General features: G+C 32.7%; 1 protein-coding gene across 1 annotated transcript in view; it reads left to right on the top strand.

Annotated features, from left to right (window-relative positions):
- The first annotated feature begins 4,609 nt into the window (after positions 1-4,609).
- Positions 4,610-21,609, top strand: part of l(2)41Ab (lethal (2) 41Ab) — a 56,919-nt gene continuing 39,919 nt past the window's right edge. Inside the window, exons 1-2 of the mRNA XM_075295442.1 lie at positions 4,610-5,805; positions 5,871-6,013. Of these exons, the coding sequence (XP_075151557.1) occupies positions 4,931-5,805; positions 5,871-6,013 (1,018 nt within the window). The 5' untranslated portion in view covers positions 4,610-4,930. The remainder of the gene's footprint in view (positions 5,806-5,870; positions 6,014-21,609) is intronic.

Genomic DNA, 21,609 nt, shown 5'->3' with positions numbered 1-21,609 from the left:
TTTTCTTAAATTTCTGAATAAAAACCCACAAAAGCAGTACCAAAACGATTGTAGAAAATTAAAATAAAACGTATGTGCATTTTAAAGCAAATATTCATTATGGTTTTATGTGAATATTGCCGTTTAAATTTATTCTTGGGCAGAGCTGCTTTGGAAAAAATTGACAAATAAAACAATTTTTTTCTCATAGCCCTCTACACCTTGACATTTGTCTTCTCTTGATAAGAGCACAATGCTCAATCTTGTTATACTCAGTTATCTTTGCCTCAAGTTGGGTAAAGAGTTGCCATATTGACACAATAATTCAAATTAATTTTAATTCAATTAGTTCAGTTATTATTTGAAAATAAATGTAGTTATATTTGTTGAATAGGCTTCAACACAGGGTTAAGCGAGGACTGACTCGTTCCAATGACAACGGGTGTTAAAACTGAATAAGATTTTACATGGGAAATGAGCTAGGTTTTGAGTCACCTGTGATTCAGTTATGACTAACAATTTATTAACTTAAAGTCAGCTAAATTTCCTACAGGGAATGTACTTCGTACAACAACAGTCTCGACTGCGCACCATCCCTGTAGGAATGTCTCGAACTCACTCAAAATCAAACTAACTTTCTACTAACTAATTTGAGGCGACTTTAAGCTAACTCATTATTTATGCAGTCTTGAGTCAGTGGAATTTTTCCCAAACTCACTTTTTCTCGATCAGCAATGAGTTACCTTTTTACTCACTCAAAGCTGATGCATATTTAAGTGAAGTAAAGTCATGGAAACATTTCAAATAAACAAACAAAAAATATGTATTGGCTTCTATAACTGTCAATTTGGATTTGGCTTTTTATATTTGTTTCAATTTAGCTTCTATTTTCAGAGAACTTTTGTAATTTTTTGTCACGGTTAGCGGTAAGTAGCATATAAATGCATTATTCAAACGCAATTTAATAATTAAACTTTCCTTATTTCCACTAGAACCCATCATTGTCAGTGAAGGAATAAATGGAAACTTTGAATAAAAGTGTTAAATGGCTGTTTGAGGACGAAGATATTGGGAAATACACTTAAGCCTTTTGGACTTCCCTGACGAATGGCACTTCCATTCAGTGTGCGTCATTACAAAAGTAGGTACAACTCCCTCTGAGTTAAACGAGAAAATTAACACAACACTCAAACTCAAGACAAGATGAACTCAACTAATATTATCCGAATTTTTACTTACGTTATATTTTATTTATTGTAAAATAATTTAAAAAAATCTGAATTGTTATTATTTTTAATTAATTCAAAATAAAATGATTCAAAAATAATAAAACAAAAACAAAATATTTTATTATCCACAAAGAGCTCACCATAAACTAATCAGTTAAGAGCTAACTCATAGTATGCTCATATATTATCAGCCTAAAGCTAACTCACTTTGAGCTAACTTTTGGTTAGCTGAAGCTTATGCAGGTTTGAGTGAGGACTGACTCGTTCCAATGACAACACGTGTTAAAACTGAATAGGATTTTACATGGGAAATGAGTTAGGATTTGAGTCACCTGTGACTCAGTTATGACTAACAATTTATTAACTTAAAGTCACCTCAATTTCCTACAGGGATGGATGATCAATGCATTTTGAAACAAACAGACTGAATACAGACAAACCAAAAACAATTTCGAAAAAGGTTTATATACATGTGACAGATTTTCAAAATTATAATAAAAATGTTAACAGTTTTTATTAAATCTTGTGTAGTACATATCAAATAAAATTTGTTATCGATTTATTCTCATTTGGTATCACAAGAGGAAGGAGGTGCAAAACTGCAGTGAGTATTATTTATTATGTAGTTTTATATGTATTTTATTTTACAGTTATTTTACATTTTTAGAAATAAACGCTCAATTGTTTGTAATCACATTCATACCCAAAATTTGTTTGTGTTTTCAAATGGTTAAATTGGCAAAACCTCCGGACTCAATTGCGGCCAGCAACAATGTGTATATTTACTAAATTTTAATTTGTTTACTTTTGTACATTCTAAACCGAATTTCACAAATATATTTTTTATTAACATATTGTGTGTAAGTGTATCAATACAGACTTTTTTTCTCAAAACTTGGAAGTGCGTTTTTGAAAAAATTATAGAAGTTTTTTTTCTTAGTACATATTTGGGGGTAAGGTTCACAAATCACCTGGCAACACCGCTTAAGATTTCAATAGCGTCCATTGTTTGATTGTGAACCATATTTTAAATTTACTAATGAATCCGTTGTGATTAATGAATGTTACTTATTCATCAGTAATTGCAGCGAAATCTTAGCTAGACGCTACATAAATGACTTCAACATGATTAAAAGTAAAAACCATATTTTTAGCGATACAGATAAAAAGTTGGGGTCGAAAGGGTTAAGTGGTTCATATGCGTGGGTATTACATCCATACACTTAGGGTATTTGGCTAATATTCACATTCAAGGGATGGCCAAAATCAATACCAATATCTATTAGCCGCCAAACGGACACGCAGAGCTAGAGTGACTACGTCAGTGTGTTTGGGTGAAACAAAATTTTGTCTTTTGCGTCTATGCTAAATTGCTTTACTCGACTGATTTAAAAACTCTTCTACATGGCAGGTGCATATCCACCAACTTGTAATCTAATAACATTCCAGGTTGGGAGGGGCGCACAGTGATTCGAATCGACAAAAATAGAAGGAGGCTTCATAGGAAAGCGAAACTTTGAAGAGCGTTGTTGATTATCAAAACTAAGAAATATGTGCAGTTTGATTCCGATCAGAGAACTCCTCCACGTACACGCTCAAAAAAGTCGCCTCTGTAACATATACTCCCAAACATATTCTGCTTCTATCATATATATTTTCAGAATGTGTTCAAACAAAAAAATTATTAAAAATGTGCAAACATATTATGCTTCACCCTAAGTATATCTTTTTTAAAAACATGTGTTTGTAATTTGTTTAAATAAATTGGATCCCCAAACGTGTATTTTTATATAAAATATATCGATGTCTACATTCCAAAGTGCGCTAAGTCTAAAAAGTGAATTTTACAGGAAATAAGTTTTGTTTTTTGAAATTTCTCAAAACCCGTATAAGATAGAAATTCCCTTATTTGCGGTCTTAAAATCTTATTGTTTATATTTTTTTTAGTATGTACGAACTCAAAATAGTGATAATAGAACATGGCTAAAAATTACTTAGACCACTTAAGACCGAACACAGCTTTTTGCCCTTTTTGGATTGGACATTTTTTAAAACTTTAGACACAGGCTAAGTACAATATTAACCATAACTTTTGATAGAAATGTCCATTAAATTCGATCTTTTGACAGGATTCACATCAATCCGAATAAAAACCAGCGAACTCCATCAAAACATGATAAGTAGACTTAGCGCACTCTGGAATGAGGGCGTCGATATAAGTCGATAAGCAATCATAAACGTTTACTCAACAACCCTTTTATTTGTTGCACCTAAAAATAATGTGTTAAAAATTTGTTTCCCAAACACATAATTTTTACACCTAAGCATATGAAAAACAATATTTTTCGTCCGTGTGCCACCCAAGCAAAGGGATCAAAAATATCTGAGTGTATAGAGGAGTGAGGTAACACAAATAGCTAAATGTCCGTCATTTGGGAACAGTAATATTGTATGATTAGAGCCGAGATATTGTTCAAGTGGTAAGCTAAATTTTGACACCCTTGGTGGACCGGAACCCTATTGACCGTCCTCTTAAATTGAGCCCCTCGGCTATGGGAAAATTTTTCAAAAAATGTATCTGTTTTTTGTTCTGCATTTTGATATATGGCATAATTTATTTTTTTTGCAGTTACATAATGTCTGCGTTGGTACATTTGATGGTCACGAAGTAAATATAGAATGATTACTTATTGTTGAAATTGAACCAAAATAGATTGTGTAAAAATATGTGAAGTTTGCTTGCACGACATTATAAATACAAATAAACAATAAATTAGTTTATAAATAAATAAAAAACAAATAAATAAAGTTAATTTTGTGTTTTCTTTTCTCAACTGGCGTCATTTTTTCAACGACGAAAAAGTTTTTTCATAAAGATCAAAACATTTTAGGTTGTGACCATGTTCTTTTAACTGGAAGAAAAACATTTTTGACGAACACCATAACATTTTAGATCGTGACCATTGTCTTTTAATGGAAACAAAATTCTTTTTATCAATATAATAACATTTTAGATGAGGACAATTTTATTTTTCTTAGAACCATGTTCACTGAGCCAACATGGTTGCAGGTTAAAATGTTACATGGTCGCCGCAAAAATATCTGCTATCATATTATTTTGCTCTTCGAATATGATTGTGACAATTATGTTTCTTCTCTGCGTGTATAATATTTAATTCATGGTGGTAGGTATTTAATATTCGGCCCAGCCGAACTTACTGCTGTATATACTTGTTTTTGGCTTTAGTTCAAAAACCACCACCTCAATTCCTACACAAAATATTTAACTTTACTAAAATCGGACCACTCGTTCTTTTACACCATCCACGTAATTTGACGCCATTTTCGAATACAAAAAAGCAAAAAAAATTCAAATATTTTTTAAAAATAGTTCTAGTCAAATATATTTGTAATCGAAACTTGGCTATTGGCTTGACTATTAAAAAAATAAATCCGTTTTCGAAGCACTGTGGGCCGCGGCTGCATACAATATATGGTAACCAAGGGACTCTGTACACATTCATAATCTGTTTGCATTGAATAAACAAAAAACAACAGCTCCTGTTTATTATCCATAACGACACTGCGGTCGATGTTTAGTAAACAATCCTTGCGATTGTAAACCACTAGGGCTCTTCGTAAAACCTCCTTCATTTGAATTCGGTTTATCCTGGAAATTTTTGTCATCCAGTTCAATTTATTTTCTTCAATATTAGAAAGCTATGTCAGAAAACAAAGAAAGTGATTTGTGTCAAGCAAACGAAACTGAAGATGTGGCAGTTCCTGAGGACGATTCAGTTCCAAGTGAGTCATGCGAATTGGACGATATCCCGCCTGCCGAGGGGAACAATGCCTCTGGTGTTCCCTTAGCGCTTTTGCCACCCAATCATCCATTGTTGCAAAAATTCCAACAATCCTTGAAAGAATATCTCCTACGTACACGAGATAAGCTCATCAATGAGATCGAAGAAATTAATTATTGTACCAAGCAAAAGGAGCAGGAGCGTGAAGAGCAGGGTGCAATCCTATACGACATGCAGGAAAAAATTCAACATCAAAACGAAAAACTTGAAGAGTTTGCCGAACAAATTCAGAACTACTATGAAAAACGCCACAGCGAGGAGCAGGCTGCCCAAAAACTCAAGGAGGAATATGAGGAAAAATCTCGACTCAGCAAGAAACAGAAGACGCAATACAATAAGCGAATGGCCGAATTGGAGAATATGCAAGAGTTGGAGAAGAGCATACGAAGATGGGCTGATGATGTTGAAGATGAGGTGAAAAATGCTAAGCGCGTTGTAAGCCGTGATGCTCAACTTCAACAACAGCTGTCGGAGGAGAAGAAAAAGTCCGATCTGTTATTTTACCATTTGGACCTGGAAGTGAAGAGAAGTGAAAAGGAACTGGAGATGGTGCAAAACGAAGTGAAGGACATGGAAGAGGTTATGAATGTTCTCAACATGAGTGTTTCCAATGCCAATGCAGATTTGGAAGCTTTGGAGAGTGAACACAAACGTTTGACGCAAGCCTGGTCGGAGGTAATTGTTGCCATATCCTTGCGAGATCGGATACTCTATCAAGTTCAAGAGGCCATGAAGTATGTTATTCACGATATATGTACAGTCCATGCAGGTTTTAATTCACATCCTTTTTCTATACCAGCAAAGAGAAAGAAACCATAAAACTGAACACAGCTGGGATACAAGCTGTCCAGAAACAAATAAGAAAAGAATTGGAGTTGAATGAAAAGTTAGAACTGTTCAAGAACCGGCTAACGGACGACTTCACAGCCTTAAGGAGTCAGTGTAAGTACAGTCCAGTGGTCATATTTACAGTGAAAACCCAAGGAGGCAGAATTTCTCTCATACCAGCAGTGTAGCCATTTTAGCAATTTTGGAGCTAGAATTAGCACTTATTTTTTGTATTTAGCCGCAAAATTTCCATTTAGCATTTTTTTTGCTTTTTTCAACTATAAAGTTATATTAATACTTGCAAAAGTAATAAGACCCTTCAACACCGAAAATTTAGCGTATCAATCAACTCACAAGCAAAAATAGCAATGCCCGTCTGTATATCTGTTCATGTGTCCTCGATTTGGTAAAACTTCTTACTTAAATATGCCCTACACTTGGCGTATTTATTAATCGATTTTCATTCAATTTTTCAAACCTACTACAACTTCAAAAATTAGAAATGCTTGTTTTCCAGATTTAGATCTCATATATATACACAGAAAAAAAGTGCCTCGTAAATTTAAGAAGATTTTTACAATAATTTATTACAAGAATTTTCCAGAATTTCAGTTCATTTTTCGTATCTTCAACGAAAATTAACTACTCGAAAGGAAATTTTACAAATTCTAAGTAGCAATCGTTTAGTTCATGGCCTACAAAATACGATGGAAATTTCCTTAAAAAATTTCTTAACTGGTAGTTAAAAATTCGTTTGTCATGCTATAAAACTACTTGTGAAATGTAAAGTATTTTCTAAATAATAAGTGCAATTTACTATAAGAATTTTTTGTATAAAAAAAATTTGTTTACGAAAAATGAACTTGAAAGTGGATAGGAATTTCTTACTGACAATTCCTATAGTTAATAATTGTTGGTAAAAAATTACCCAATGAAATATTTTTAGTTCACATGTAATTAAATTTATAGACATTTTCGTCAAAAATGGTAGATAACATATCATGAAAATTTTGCAAATTTTAAGTTAAACGTTTCATCGTTCATAAACTGGTGTGCCTTTACGAATATTATTCTTAGAGTAAATTGTCAGCAGTTGCTATGAACTAATGCATAGTACAGAGATCTTTATCGGCATAGTGGAATGTGATTAATGTAAGATGATGTTACTTGAGTTTTGTTGTGTATACATGAGCGTGGGGTTGTGTTTTTATTTTTATTCATTTAGTGGTTTGTGTGTGTGTGTTTGTTATTCGCGGATGGTTTATTTGGCTGGATGAGGTGTTGTTTTCAATAAAGGCACATGTGTTTTTGTTGTTGTAGGAATGTTTTGCACACAAAAAAAAGTGTCTCGTAAATTTAAGAAGATTTTTACAATAATTTATTACAAGAATTTTCCAGAATTTTAGTTCATTTTTCGTATCTTCAACGAAAATTAACTACTCGAAAGGAAATTTTACAAATTCTAAGTAGCAATCGTTTAGTTCATGGCCTACAAAATACGATGGAAATTTCCTTAAAAAATTTCTTAACTGGTAGTTAAAAATTCGTTTGTCATGCGATAAAACTACTTGTGAAATGTAAAGTATTTTCTAAATAATAAGTGCAATTTACTATAAGATTTGTTTGTATAAGAAAATATTTTTTTACGAAAAATGAACTTGAAAGTGGATAGGAATTTCTTACTAACAATTCCTATAGTTAATAATTGTTGGTAAAAAATTACCCAATGAAATATTTTTAGTTCACATGTAATTAAATTTATAGACATTTTCGTCAAAAATGGTAGATAACATTTCATGAAAATTTTGCAAATTGTAACTTAAACGTTTCATCGTTCATAAACTGGTGTGCCTTTACGAATATTATTCTTAGAGTAAATTGTCAGCAGATGCTATGAACTAATGCATAGTACAGAGATCTTTATCAGCATAGTGGAATGAGATTAATGTAAAGATGATGTTACTTGAGTTTTGTTGTGTATACATGAGCGTGGGGTTGTTTTTATTTTTGTCCATTTAGTGGTTTGTGTGTGTGTGTTTGTTACTCGCGGATGGTTTATTTGGCTGGATGAGATGTTGTTTTCAATAAAGGCACATGTGTTTTTGTTGTTGTAGGAATGTTTTGGCTTTGCTTGGTTTTGTTTGGCATGCTTCAGTTGTATAGTTGGCGTTGGCGTGGGCTGTTGCATTTTTTAAGTAGGTATGCAACAAGGGAATATAAAGGCATGGAATATTTTGGAATTTTGAGACATATATTGGTGTTTGTGTATTAAACCTTTTAAATGAAAGTTATTAATATTTTATCGGTAGTTTATAAAAAAGTTATTATGTATATTTAGGAAAAAATGTTGAAATTGAAAGTGTATTGAAATTTTCATTATTCTATATAAAAAATTAATATTCAATTCCAGATGAATGTGAAAAATTTTTGTTATATCTCAGCGTATAGTTTATTCATAAATTGGTAAGTATCTTTTTAATATGACTTTCTTTTAAAAAGAATATTTTTTATGTATATTATTATTTGTTAATTAATTTTTTTGGAAACCAGTTCAATGTTTTTCTTTGTTGTAAAACAATATTTAATTTCAGAGCAACTCCAGATGGATTCGAACAAATTTACAAAATAGAGAATTGGTAAGATTTCTTTTAAAAATTGGCTTTATTTCAACTAGAACAGTTACGTTTATGTGACCTTTTTATCATCAAAATTACATGTTTTTAATGCCTTATTTTAGTATTTCTTTAATCAATTTTTTTTGGAAAGCAATGTAATATTTTTAATGTAAAAGACAAATATTTAATTTCAGAGTAACCCATTAAAAATTTGGAAACATTGTTAGTACTCCTTTGCTTGTAATTTAATAGTGAATTGGTAAGGATTCTTTAACTTTCTTTTAACCCTGGACAGTCATCCTTATTTTTTGTACATTAACGTCATCCTTCGTCATTTTGACTACGGCTCATTTCACGACGCAATAATTTTCATCGTGAGCGAAAAAGTGAACCAAACTTTAATTTATTTTCACATTCAATTTGGTTTTAATTAGTATAAAATAAAAATAAAACAGTCTAATTAGTATTACTTAAATTTACCATTTCCCAATAGACTAAAATGCATTATAAATCGAAAAAGAAATTACGTGTCGTCATTTTGACGAACGATGACTGTCTAGGGTTATCAAGAATATTTGGTTTTTTATGCATATTATTATTTTTTTCATTAGATTTTTTGAAAACCTATTTAATAATTTTATTTAATGTAAAAAATAAATATTTAATTTCAGAGTAACCCAAATAAATTTGGACAACTTTTCATATTTCCCCTCAGCGTACAATTTAATAGAGAATTGGTAAGTTTTATATTAGAACTTTGGCTTTCTTTTAACTAGAATATTTATTTTATTATATCCTTCACATCGATAACAAACAGTTTTATGACTTTATATATAACACTTCATTATTTCTCTAATTGTTTCAGGTACAAATTTTATGAGATACGTTTTCCAAAGAAAAGTTGAATTCCTTAGACCATTTGATAAAATGCCCCCAAATATGGTAAGTTACAAGCTAAAATGAAGAATTAAAAATTATATTTCATTACATGGTGTTAATTTTTACCAATTTCCATTATTGTTTCCATTTTTTTCCAGCAAGATATGTGAAAAAATTACCTACGATGAATAAAAAAAGGATAAGTCAAAATGTCCAAACAGCGAGTTCAAATGAACTACTCTCTGTTCCACGTGGTCATAATTTTTATTCACAAAAAACATTGTATTAAGAACTTTCATCATAAGTTTTTATAATAAAGTACTTTTGCTTAAAGAAAGTTTAATTTTAATGTATGAACATTTTCATAATAGTAAAACGGTTTGTTGTTCCTTTAATTATTTAATTTCTATGTACTGTGGAATGATTGATTTAAAAATAGTTTAGTCGTCGAAATTTTAAAGAGACTGTTAATTTTTATTATCGGGTTTCTCACAAAATAAGCAAGTAAACCAAAATAATACTGACTTTTTAACTTGGTAGGGGTATATAAATCTTATGGTGTTGTAAAAATGAACTAAAATACAATGTTATAGATGAACTAAAATTTAAGAAAATTATAAACTAGACAAGTTGAAAAAAATCTTAAGGGCTAAATCATGGTCAATATTACTACAGTTTAGTTCATTTTGCAATGGAAAAGGGTTCACTGTTTTTTCAGTGTATATGTATCATCCAATTCTTCATAAACAGCGATATTCTCATTTATTATAACATTTTAATGAACGAAAGGCTTCAACCCTCTCAGTTTAAAAAAAAAACATGTAATCTCCCGGATCATACACTGAAAAAAGCATTCCCGGTTCCAAAGATTTTGTCTTTACTTTAACAATTTTGGTATTGATTCCGAGCCAAAGAAGCACCCAGAGAAGGAATATGATCACCTCAAACATGTTTTCAGAGCAAAATGTTATTTTTGGGTGGTGACCATGTAACATGGTTTTCGCAACCATGTTATTTTCTCGGAAATCATGTATATGATTTCGGCAAGCAGGTTATATTTGACGAGAAAATAACATGTTAGTGACAAACATGTTACATGGTCACCATACAAAGATAACATTTTGCTCTTGAAACATGTTTGAGGTGATCATATTCCTTCTCTGCGTGAGCAGAGAATACAAGTAAGGATACTTTTAAGACACAATTCTCTTTTAAATTTGGGTTTTGTGTACTTACTTCGAGGAAGCAAATTTTATTTTTCGTTTTTTTTTCAGCTTTTTTCTTCATATGCTATCAAAGTCCTTTAAAAACGAGTTAACGACAACTTTATTTTCCAAATTCAGACTCGACTTCCAGTAGAAATTATGCTATGTTTCGAGTAAAAAAACGTCTTTAAAATAAAGTGTTATGATACCCATTTGTAAGTCAAGTCACTTACTTATAAGGACAATACGACTTCATTGAAAAGTTTATCGACTTTTGGGCAAGGAAATATACTATATATTAGAGAAATACGTGTTCTATGATAAGCAAAATTTGCATTCGTATTTTAAGGACATTAAATCTTTGGTCTCACGGCAACATTTTTTCAGTGTAGTTAGCGTTTGGAATGACTCCAAAATACATGGCTTGACATCTTTCAATCCTAATGAAATATATTTCTAATGCATAATTTAACGCATACATTTAAAAATCCTTTTTTAGATTTAGCATTATTTTTTTGGCTATTTAATATTGTTTTTAGCATTTTATCAATGCAGCAAACCTTTTTTGAGATCGGGCCGCACAGCATACCAGTTACCGCGATGTTGAAATCTTATGCAGTTAGTTAGTGGTCACATGTGAATTATACTCGAAACTCGGAAAAAATTAAATTTGGACCTTGTAAAAGCCCAATGAGGCAATTCTGGAGACAGGTTTTTACAATGGCTAAGTCCGAGCATGCACTCAGAAAATTGAACGTCGTAACTACAAGTAAATTCCATAATATTGAGTAGTTCAAAACTCACAGTTACTCATAGTTAGTTAAATTTAACTATTGATGAACAAAATTAACTCAGTGGAAATAAATTGAACATACACTGAAAAAAATATTGTGGTGAGGTCAAAGATTTCATGTCTTTAAAATACGAATACAAATTTTGCTTAGCATAGAAGACACTCTAAAATAAAGTTATTTTCCTTGTCCAAAAGTCGATAAACTTTTCAATGAAACTTTTCATGAAAGAAAAAATTTATAGGCTAAAGTCAACTTGACTTTAATAATTCAGAAAAATTCTTTAAATTTAATGAAATTGTCTTTAAATTTGTCGTCTTTTTGCATCTTGACTACAAAGCAAAAAATCGTTCAAATATAGAACATGTTTTTCAAAACTTTATTTTAAAGAAGTTTTTTACTTCAAACATAGCATAATTTCTACTGGAAGTCGAGTCCTAATTTGGAAAATAAAGTTGCCGTTAAGTCGTTTTTAAAGGACTTTGATAGCATATGAAGAAAAAAAGCTGAGAAAGCGAAAAATTAAAATTTGCTTCCTAGAAGCAAGTACACAAAACCTAAATTTAAAAGAGAATTGTGTCTTAAAAGTATCCTTACTTGTATTCTCCGCTTCTTTTGCTCGGAATCAATACCACATTTTTTAAAGTAAAGACAAAATCTTTGGAACCGAGTATGCTTTTGTTTCAGTGTACGGCCATTACCAGAAAAATGGTTAAGAACTCCCAATGAGTTCGTAAATGGACTGGAGTAAATATAATAATAGGGAATACGTATTTTCTCGAACGTACGAAGAAGTTTCTCAGCGTTACTGAACTTTTACTGTGTAATATTACGAAGTCTGGTTGGACACGAAATTTCCATTTTTATCATAAATAAACTAACGATGAGTGTCAATTGTAACTACCGTTAAGTGAATCTATTTCTAGACAATAGTTCATCTCCGAAACATGTGCTCGATTCTAATAAATGATTCTAAAGGATTTGTACTACAGAAGTGTAAGTGTTTTGTACTAAATATAATATGACATGTAGAAATGGGGATCCTCCTCCCTTGAGGTCTCCTTGCTCCGAATCACCAGGTGGTCTAGGAAATCCAGAACATTAATTTTTTTCGTTTTTAAAAAATGTATTATTTTGTTAATTTTTTACTTCTGAACAGTTAAATTTGAACTTGACAAAAGTTAAAAAAAAAAAATACTAACCTATAGGAAAATGTTGAAATTACTCGTACTATGAATAAAGGGTGATTTGTTAAGAGCTTGATAACTTTTTTTAAAAAAAAAACGCATAAAATTTGCAAAATCTCATCGGTTCTTTATTTGAAACGTTAGATTGGTCCATGACATTTACTTTTTGAAGATAATTTCATTTAAATGTTGACCGCGGCTGCGTCTTAGGTGGTCCATTCGGAAAGTCCAATTTTGGGCAACTTTTTCGAGCATTTCGGCCGGAATAGCCCGAATTTCTTCGGAAATGTTGTCTTCCAAAGCTGGAATAGTTGCTGGCTTATTTCTGTAGACTTTAGACTTGACGTAGCCCCACAAAAAATAGTCTAAAGGCGTCAAATCGCATGATCTTGGTGGCCAACTTACCGGTCCATTTCTTGAGATGAATTGTTCTCCGAAGTTTTCCCTCAAAATGGCAATAGAATCGCGAGCTGTGTGGCATGTAGCACCATCTTGTTGAAACCACATGTCAACCAAGTTCAGTTCTTCCATTTTTGGCAACAAAAAGTTTGTTAGCATCGAACGATAGCGATCGCCATTCACCGTAACGTTGCGTCCAACAGCATCTTTGAAAAAATACGGTCCAATGATTCCACCAGCGTACAAACCACACCAAACAGTGCATTTTTCGGGATGCATGGGCAGTTCTTGAACGGCTTCTGGTTGCTCTTCACTCCAAATGCGGCAATTTTGCTTATTTACGTAGCCATTCAACCAGAAATGAGCCTCATCGCTGAACAAAATTTGTCGATAAAAAAGCGGATTTTCTGCCACTGATTTTGGTAATAAAATTCAATGATTTGCAAGCGTTGCTCGTTAGTAAGTCTATTCATGATGAAATGTCAAAGCATACTGAGCATCTTTCTCTTTGACACCATGTCTGAAATCCCACGTGATCTGTCAAATACTAATGCATGAAAATCCTAACCTCAAAAGAATCACCCTTTACATACTTCTTTAGCGACACACGAAGTTCAATATTAACACTGGTTAGTTAAAAATAACTCGCTAATGGGTTCACTCTTCTCTGATTGTGACTTCTGAACGAAGCCAAGTCTGGAATTGGGTTTGTGTAACTAATATGGTTTCCAGCTAGAGGTGTTATTTTAAATCACCAGTTATTTCGGTAGATGTCACTTTTGTGCCATTAATTCTACGCATTAATTAAAGAATCGTGTTTGTCAACGCATGACTGCATGGTACACACAGAAAACAAATTTGTTGTGTCAACCAATTTTTTTGCCAACCAAATTATTTGGTTCCGTCAACTATCAGAATTTAACCTACATTATTTATTACTACAACCAATTGAAATTGGGTATCACAACCATTTCATTTTGTTGTTAGTTAGAACAACCAACAATTGTCTGGTATAGCAGTCTGTTGGATTATTGGAACAACCAATATTTTACATTTACTTTACACCAAAAATTAAATGCAATAAATTTTTCGTTAATATGTTTATGGTTTATTTGCAACTAATTATATAATTCTTGAAATAAATTTACACACGGTTTGTACCCTGAACCACTATTTGGTCAGGCGATAATAATTTCTATTTGCGTGCTTACTTGTATTATTAGTTCTTGTTTCCAGGTTGAATTCACTGATCGGTTTTGATTCACATCCTGAGTTCACTGGATTTAGCTGCCCGTATATTTGTTTCTCGTAAGACAGAAGTCGTATTTCTCCATCCATTCTAATGTACTTCGGAACAAGGATCCAATTTGGGGTTGTTCCTATAACAATTTCTACCGTCGAACACTTACCTGCAAATATTCCTGCTTTCTAGGATAATATGCTCCAACTAAAGAAAGTGGTCTTGTTGACTGTTCCTACACGCAGAGAAGAAACATGATTGTCACAATCATATTCGAAGAGCAAAATAATATGATAGCAGCTATTTTTGCGGCGACCATGTAACATTTTAACCTGCAACCATGTTGGCTCAGTGAACATGGTTCTAAGAAAAATGTAATTGTCCTCATCTAAAATGTTATTATATTGATAAAAAGAATTTTGTTTGAATGAAAAGACAATGGTCACGATTTAAAATGTTATGGTATTCATTAAAAATATTTTTCTTCTAGTTAAAAGAACATGGTCACAACCTAAAATGTTTTGATCTTTATGAAAAAACTTTTTTCATCGTCGAAAAAAGGACGCCACTTGAGAAAAGAAAACACAAAATTAACTTTATTTATTTGTTTTTATTTATTTATAAACCAATTCATTGTTTATTTGTATTTATAATGCCGTTCAAGCAAACATCATATATTTTTACACACTCTATTTTATTTCAATTTCAACAATAAGTAATTATTCCATATTTACATCGTGCCCATCAAATGTACAAACGCAGGCATCATGTAACTGCAAATAAAAATAAATGATACCATATAGCAAAGTGCAGAACAAAAACAGGTACATTTTTTCAATTACACTTTCCTTTTTTGTATTCACATAAAACCACGTGCCACTTCTGAATAAATAAATAAACACAAAACACAGTAAATCCGTATTCTCCGTCCATTCCAAGAAACAATCAACACACGACTGACGCGCAAAATGAAAATCGTGTGTACCTGCTCAATGTTTTTATAAAATTCTTTTCGCTGTAAACATGTTAAAAATTAAATGGTCACGAAAAAAGTTTAAATGGTCTTTATGGCCATGTAATGGTTCTAGACATGTCTATACTTAACCTATAAAAATACTTTTTTCCCTGTAAAAAAGTAAAAAAAAATGAATGGTCAGGTACATGATTTTCCCGACCATTTAATGGTCTCAAATTCTATCATTTAAATGATAGAACATGTTTGCTGTATTTGAGAACCATTCAAATGCTTATTGCCACCATACATTTTTCTCCGCTCGAAAACTATTTTTACAAAGACAAAATACATGGTTTTCGCGGCAATTACATGCTCTAGATAAGCATTAAATGGATGCGGCAACCATGTACAAACATGGTTATTCTGTGCGTGTATTATCAAATTTTGGATTTTTACCAGCAATTACAATAATTGGTTCATATTACAGACGTTTTGAACATTTCTATTAATTCCCCTTTGGAACAGACTATTCTTGGTGTCCGAACTTGAGGTACGAAAGCGTTTATCATCTTGGTGTTGCTTAAAAGTTGGACTCTCTCACAAAGCCAGAGTTAGGCTGTTTGGCTTCAACACTAACTTTTTCATTGGCATTACCTTTGATATAGGAAGGACAATATAAAGGATTGACCTTCAATCCTATTGATAAAGTTGGTTATAACTGTGTGCAAGCTCATGGATTTTCCATAATTTCCCAACTTTCTCAAGTAATAAACTATTTGGAATTTTCCTTGTCTTCAATAAATTTTCGAGACATGACACTTTTTCCAAATATATGTTGCAGCAACATGTCCCACTAAGAACTACCAAATTTGTTACCACAACCAATTTATTTATAGTACAAACTTTCTGTTGGTTTTCGAGACAATTTTAAAAAATAAATCTGGTAACACAACAGTACGGAACAGAATGAAATTTGATTGTAATTAATAGTTTTATAACAAACAATATTTGGTCGTGAGTACTAGCATTTGACTGTATTGATATTTTATTGGTTATACCAACTATTAAATAAAATACATAACTGACATATGGTTCAAGCAACTAAAACGAATGGGCCTCAACTATATTTTTATTGTCGTGATCGAATTTCAACCAAACCTTTCTCTGGGTGTATGTAATTCCACCTTTAGGGATATCGAATTTTTGTGAGGAGTCTCATTAATCAAAATTTATACCCATATATAAACAAAGTTATTGAAAAACATACGTTTTTCAAGAAGTTTTGAGAGCGACAACTTGTCTTTTTTTCGAAAGGACCCAACGCCCACGTCCCGGCCCCTTCTGACCGGGGAGCCACATTAGAACGTTGAAACTCAATTAAGAGGAACCGATAATTCCTAGAAGACCTACAGGGAATATTAATACTAATTCAGGAAACTAGTTCAGCGCAGTGAACTTCCCCCAAAAAAAACCGCTTGGTAACGTAAGGGTCTGAAAACTCTTTCGGCCAGCGTTTTATGAAACGTAATAAGGCCCCAAAGACCTTATTAACCATTGTAGTAACGTGATAGCGAGCCGCAGATACCAAATAGGTCTGGACCTGAAGAATCGCATATGTTTCTTCAGATTCTAATCCATTAAATTAACCCTACACCAGTCCTCAAAAAGATTCAACGCCCTACGCATACATGAAAGTCCTAGAATCAACTATGGACTGGAGCAAATCATTCACAAACAATAAAAATACAATGAGTCCCAAATTACTACCCTAAGGTACACGCTGAGACATCTCGAATATGACTCTCTCCTTCTCTGACATCTCTAAACAAATATATGTTCACAAGAAATTTCGAAATTTATTATACCCTCCACCATAGGATGGGGGTATATTAACTTTGTCATTCCGTTTGTAACACTTCGAAATATTGCTCTAAGACCCCATAAAGTATATATATTCTGGGTCGTGGTGAAATTCTGAGTCGATCTGAGCATGTCCGTCCGTCCGTCAGTCCGTCTGTTGAAATCACGCTAACTTCCGAACGAAACAAGCTATCGACTTGAAACTTGGCACAAGTAGTTGTTATTGATGTAGGTCGGATGGTATTGCAAATGGACCATATCGGTCCACTTTTACGTATAGCCCCCATATAAACGGACCCCCAAATTTGGCTTGTGATTGCTCTAAGACAAGCAAATTTCATCCGATCCGGCTGAAATTTAGTACATGGTGTTAGTATATGGTCTCTAACAACCATGCAAAAATTGGTTCATATCGGTCCACTTTTAAGTATAGCCCCCATATAAACGGACCCCCAAATTTGGCTTGCGATTGCTCTAAGGGAGGCAAATCTCATCCGATCCGGCTGAAATTTGGTACATGGTGTTAGTATATGGTCTCTAACAACCATGCAAAAATTGGTCCACATAGGTCCATAATTATATATAGCCCCCATCATTAGCGTAGCTAGACAATTTTCCTAGGGGGGCTATAGCCCCCCTAGCTAAAACTTTATAGACTGAACTTATAGGTTCAACTAATGTTTTATTTCATAAAATTGAATAAAAAATAGACATCAAAATAACTCGACAATCAATTTATAATAAAGCAACTAAAAGTACCCTACGGGGAAATTGGTGCAAATTGCCACTGACGGACCTATCACAGAACTGGTACCTGTGCTCCAGTTAGTTGCAATTTTCACATTTAGTGAAATAAAATTATCAGAATAATCTTTTGTTCAACATATTTCAAAAGTTTTTTTCATTTCGGGTTCGATTAGGAACCCAAATTGAAAGAGATTTCTAAGAGTTTGTCCGAGACTGGTTCCTGAGGACCTGTTTATGGGTTGCTCCTGCTAAATTGTCCTTTGGGATGAGTCCAAGACGCGTCCTAAAATGTAAGTTTACTCCGTCAATGACAAACCCATGTTAAAGTGGACGGTCCCTTCCATACGTTTTGATCAGAACTGGGACTGGTCCATACACACCAGGGACTAGTCCTGTACCAGTTCTGTGGTTGATCCATTTCCTGTAGGGTAGTTCCACACATTTCCCAGCAAAAAATTGGGAGTTGTTCTAAAGGCACAACTTAAAAAGCACTTCCAAAAATGTCTTCACAAAGAAGTTAACTATTTTAACTACACAGGAAGTTTTTTTTACTTCATTTTTTTATATTTTAATGCGTAATTTTTTGTTTTCTTTTTTCAAATAGTTTAAAAAAGAGTAAGAATAAATAAAATGGTACAAATTATTCAAATTTTGCCATAAAAATGCTAAATCCATTATAGAAAAATCGATAATATTTGAAAATATTCGAGGGAAAACGTTGTAAACAAGCGTTAGAATGCATTAAAAATCATAAAAAAGTATAAAAATTATTTATTTGGGAGAATATCACAAAATTTTTAATTCACATTCAAAATTCTGGGGGGGCTAAAATTTTTCTGGGGGGGTCTAAGCCCCCTCCCCAGAGGCCTTCCTACGCTTATGGCCCCCATACAAACAGATCCCCCAATTTGGCTTGCGGAGCCTCTAAGAGAAGCAAATTTCATCCGATCCGGCTGAAATTTGGTACATGGTGTTGGTATATATTCTCTAATGACCATGCAAAAATTGGTCCACATCGGCCCATAATTATATAGAGCCCCCATATAAGCCGATCCCCAGATTTGACCTCCGGAGCCTCTTAGAGGAGCACAATTCATCCGATCCGGTTGAAATTGGGTACGTGGTGTTAGTATATGGTCTCTAATAACCATGCAAGAATTGGTCCATATCGGTCCATAATTATATATAGCCCCCATATAAACCGTTGCCCAGATTTGATCTCCGGAGCCTCTTAGAGGAGCAAAATTCATCCTATCCGGTTGAAATTTGCAACGTGGTGTTAGTATAAGGCCGCTAATAACCATGCCAAAATTGGTCCATATCGGTCTATAGTTATATATAGGCGATCCCCAATCACACAAAAATTGGTCCTTATCGGTTCATAATCATGGTTGCCACTCGAGCCAAAAATAATGTACCAAAATGTTATTTCTATAGAAAATTTTGTCAAAATTTTATTTCTATAGAAAATTTTGTCAAAATTTTATTTCTATAGAACATTTTGTCAAAATTTTATTTCTATTGAAAATTTTGTCAAAATTTTATTTCTATAGAAAATTTTGTCAGAATTTTATTTCTATAAAAAATTTTATCCAAATTTTATTTCATTTGTTTTGTTTTGTTATTGTTGGTTTTGTTCTTTAAGCATTGTTGTCGTTTTTTTATTTCAGCTTAAAACCATACATTGACTAAACTACAAGAGTAGCTTAACCAACAGAGGAAAAGAATGTTTGTCAAATTTATTTGGGCAAAGCCCTATAGACTGCAAGATGGTTGGATGGACGCACGTTTCGGAATTACCACATTCCTCATCAGCATCCTCTACTTGCAGCAAAACTATCAACCAATTATCAGAATAAATTCAGGCAGTTTATTAAACCCAACAAAAACCACACTTGAACCCTCCGAAAAAAGGTTTTACATTGATAGCCGGCTTATGCCAATGTAAAACCTTTTTTCGGAGGGTTCAAGTGTGGTTTTTGTTGGGTTTAATAAACTGCCTGAATTTATTCTGATAATTGGTTGATAGTTTTGCTGCAAGTAGAGGATGCTGATGAGGAATGTGGTAATTCCGAAACGTGCGTCCATCCAACCATCTTGCAGTCTATAGGGCTTTGCCCAAATAAATTTGACAAACATTCTTTTCCTCTGTTGGTTAAGCTACTCTTGTAGTTTAGTCAATGTATGGTTTTAAGCTGAAATAAAAAAACGACAACAAATTTTATTTCTATAGAAAATTTTTTCCAAATTTTACTTCTATAGAAAATGTTGTCAAAATTTTTTTTGTCAAAATTTTATTTCTATAGAAACTTTAAACTTAATTATATACGCATTTAATCGGCCTTTTTATACCCTCCACCATAGGATGGGGGTATATTATTTAGTTTAATATATACCACGTATGGACTATGTGGTATATATTACGGTGTTAGGAAGTTTTAAGATACCTTGCCATCGGCAAGTGTTACCGCAACCCAAGTAATTCGATTGTGGATGACAGTCTTCAGTAGAAGTTTCTACGCAATCCATGGTGGAGGGTACATAAGCTTCGGCCTGGCCGAACTTACGGCCGTATATACTTGTTTTTGTTTTGTTATTGTTGGTTTTGTTCTTTTGTTGTTTTTATTGCAGCTTAAAACCATACATTGACTAAACTACAAGTGTAGCTTAACCAACAGAGGAAAAGAATGTTTGTCAAATTTATTTGGGTAAAGCCCTATAGACTGCAAGATGGTTGGATGGATGCACGTTTCGGAATTACCACATTCCTCATCAGCATCCTCTACTTGCAGCAAAACTATCAACCAATTATCAGAATAAATTCAGGCACACTTGAATGAATGAACCACACTTGAACCTCCCGAAAAAAGGTTTTGTAAGATAGCCGGCTTATGCCGAAATAAATTCAAAACAAACATATCTCTTTTCCTATGCCACTGTCAAATCATCGATTTGAATTCAGTTGGCTGGGTTTATTTTGAGTGTGCTTCCCTTCTTTTTCCATTCTTTTTGTTTTGTTATTGTTGGTTTTGTTCTTTAGGCATTGTTGTTGTTTTTATTGCAGCTTAAAACCATACATTGACTAATCTACAAGTGTAGCTTAACCAACCAACTTTAAAAGCACTTCCAAAAGATGTACTCCTAAAGATGTTCTTTATTTCAACCACACAGGAAGTTATTTTAATTCAATTATTTATAAGCCGCGTTTTTCTTATTTTTAATGGGTAAATTTAATTTTTTGTTTCAAAAAGGTTAAAAACAGAGTAAGCTTTAATAAAATGGTACAAATTATAGAAATTTTGTCGAAAAAAATTCTAAATCCATTCTTGAAATATTGCTAATTTTTCAAAATATTTTAAGTCAAATGTTTAAGACAAGCTTTAGAATGCATTAAAAATCATAAAAAGTTATAAAAATTATTTATTTGTCAAAATATGACAACATTTTAAATTCACATCCAAAACACTGAATTTGAATCACAGAGTAAGAAGTGATGCATATTCAGTGCAACGGCTGTTGAAATGGTGGACATCCGTTCTATGACAAGCCCGTGTTAAATTCATTGCTTCTGCGCCAATTTTGCACTACTTCCGGACCCAAAAAGAACATTTTCACTACTTTTTTGGCGACGCTTTTTTTTTTACTGGGTAGTTTAGTAAATCTTTCATCTGTGTATATTTTTTCCTCTTTTTTGGTTAATTTAACTAACGCACACCAAAAACTATTTGAGTAAAAGAGACTTTCTCCACACATAATAATTCCATGAACTAAAATAAAGTTAAATTGACTTTAGTGAAATAGAGGGTTCATTTTTGTTTTTTTGAGTGTGAAA

Source organism: Haematobia irritans, chromosome 2 (assembly GCF_050003625.1).
Source record: "Haematobia irritans isolate KBUSLIRL chromosome 2, ASM5000362v1, whole genome shotgun sequence".
NCBI lineage: Eukaryota > Metazoa > Arthropoda > Insecta > Diptera > Muscidae > Haematobia > Haematobia irritans.
Note: the sequence above shows the minus strand (reverse complement) of the source record. Positions and strands in the feature narration are given on the sequence as shown.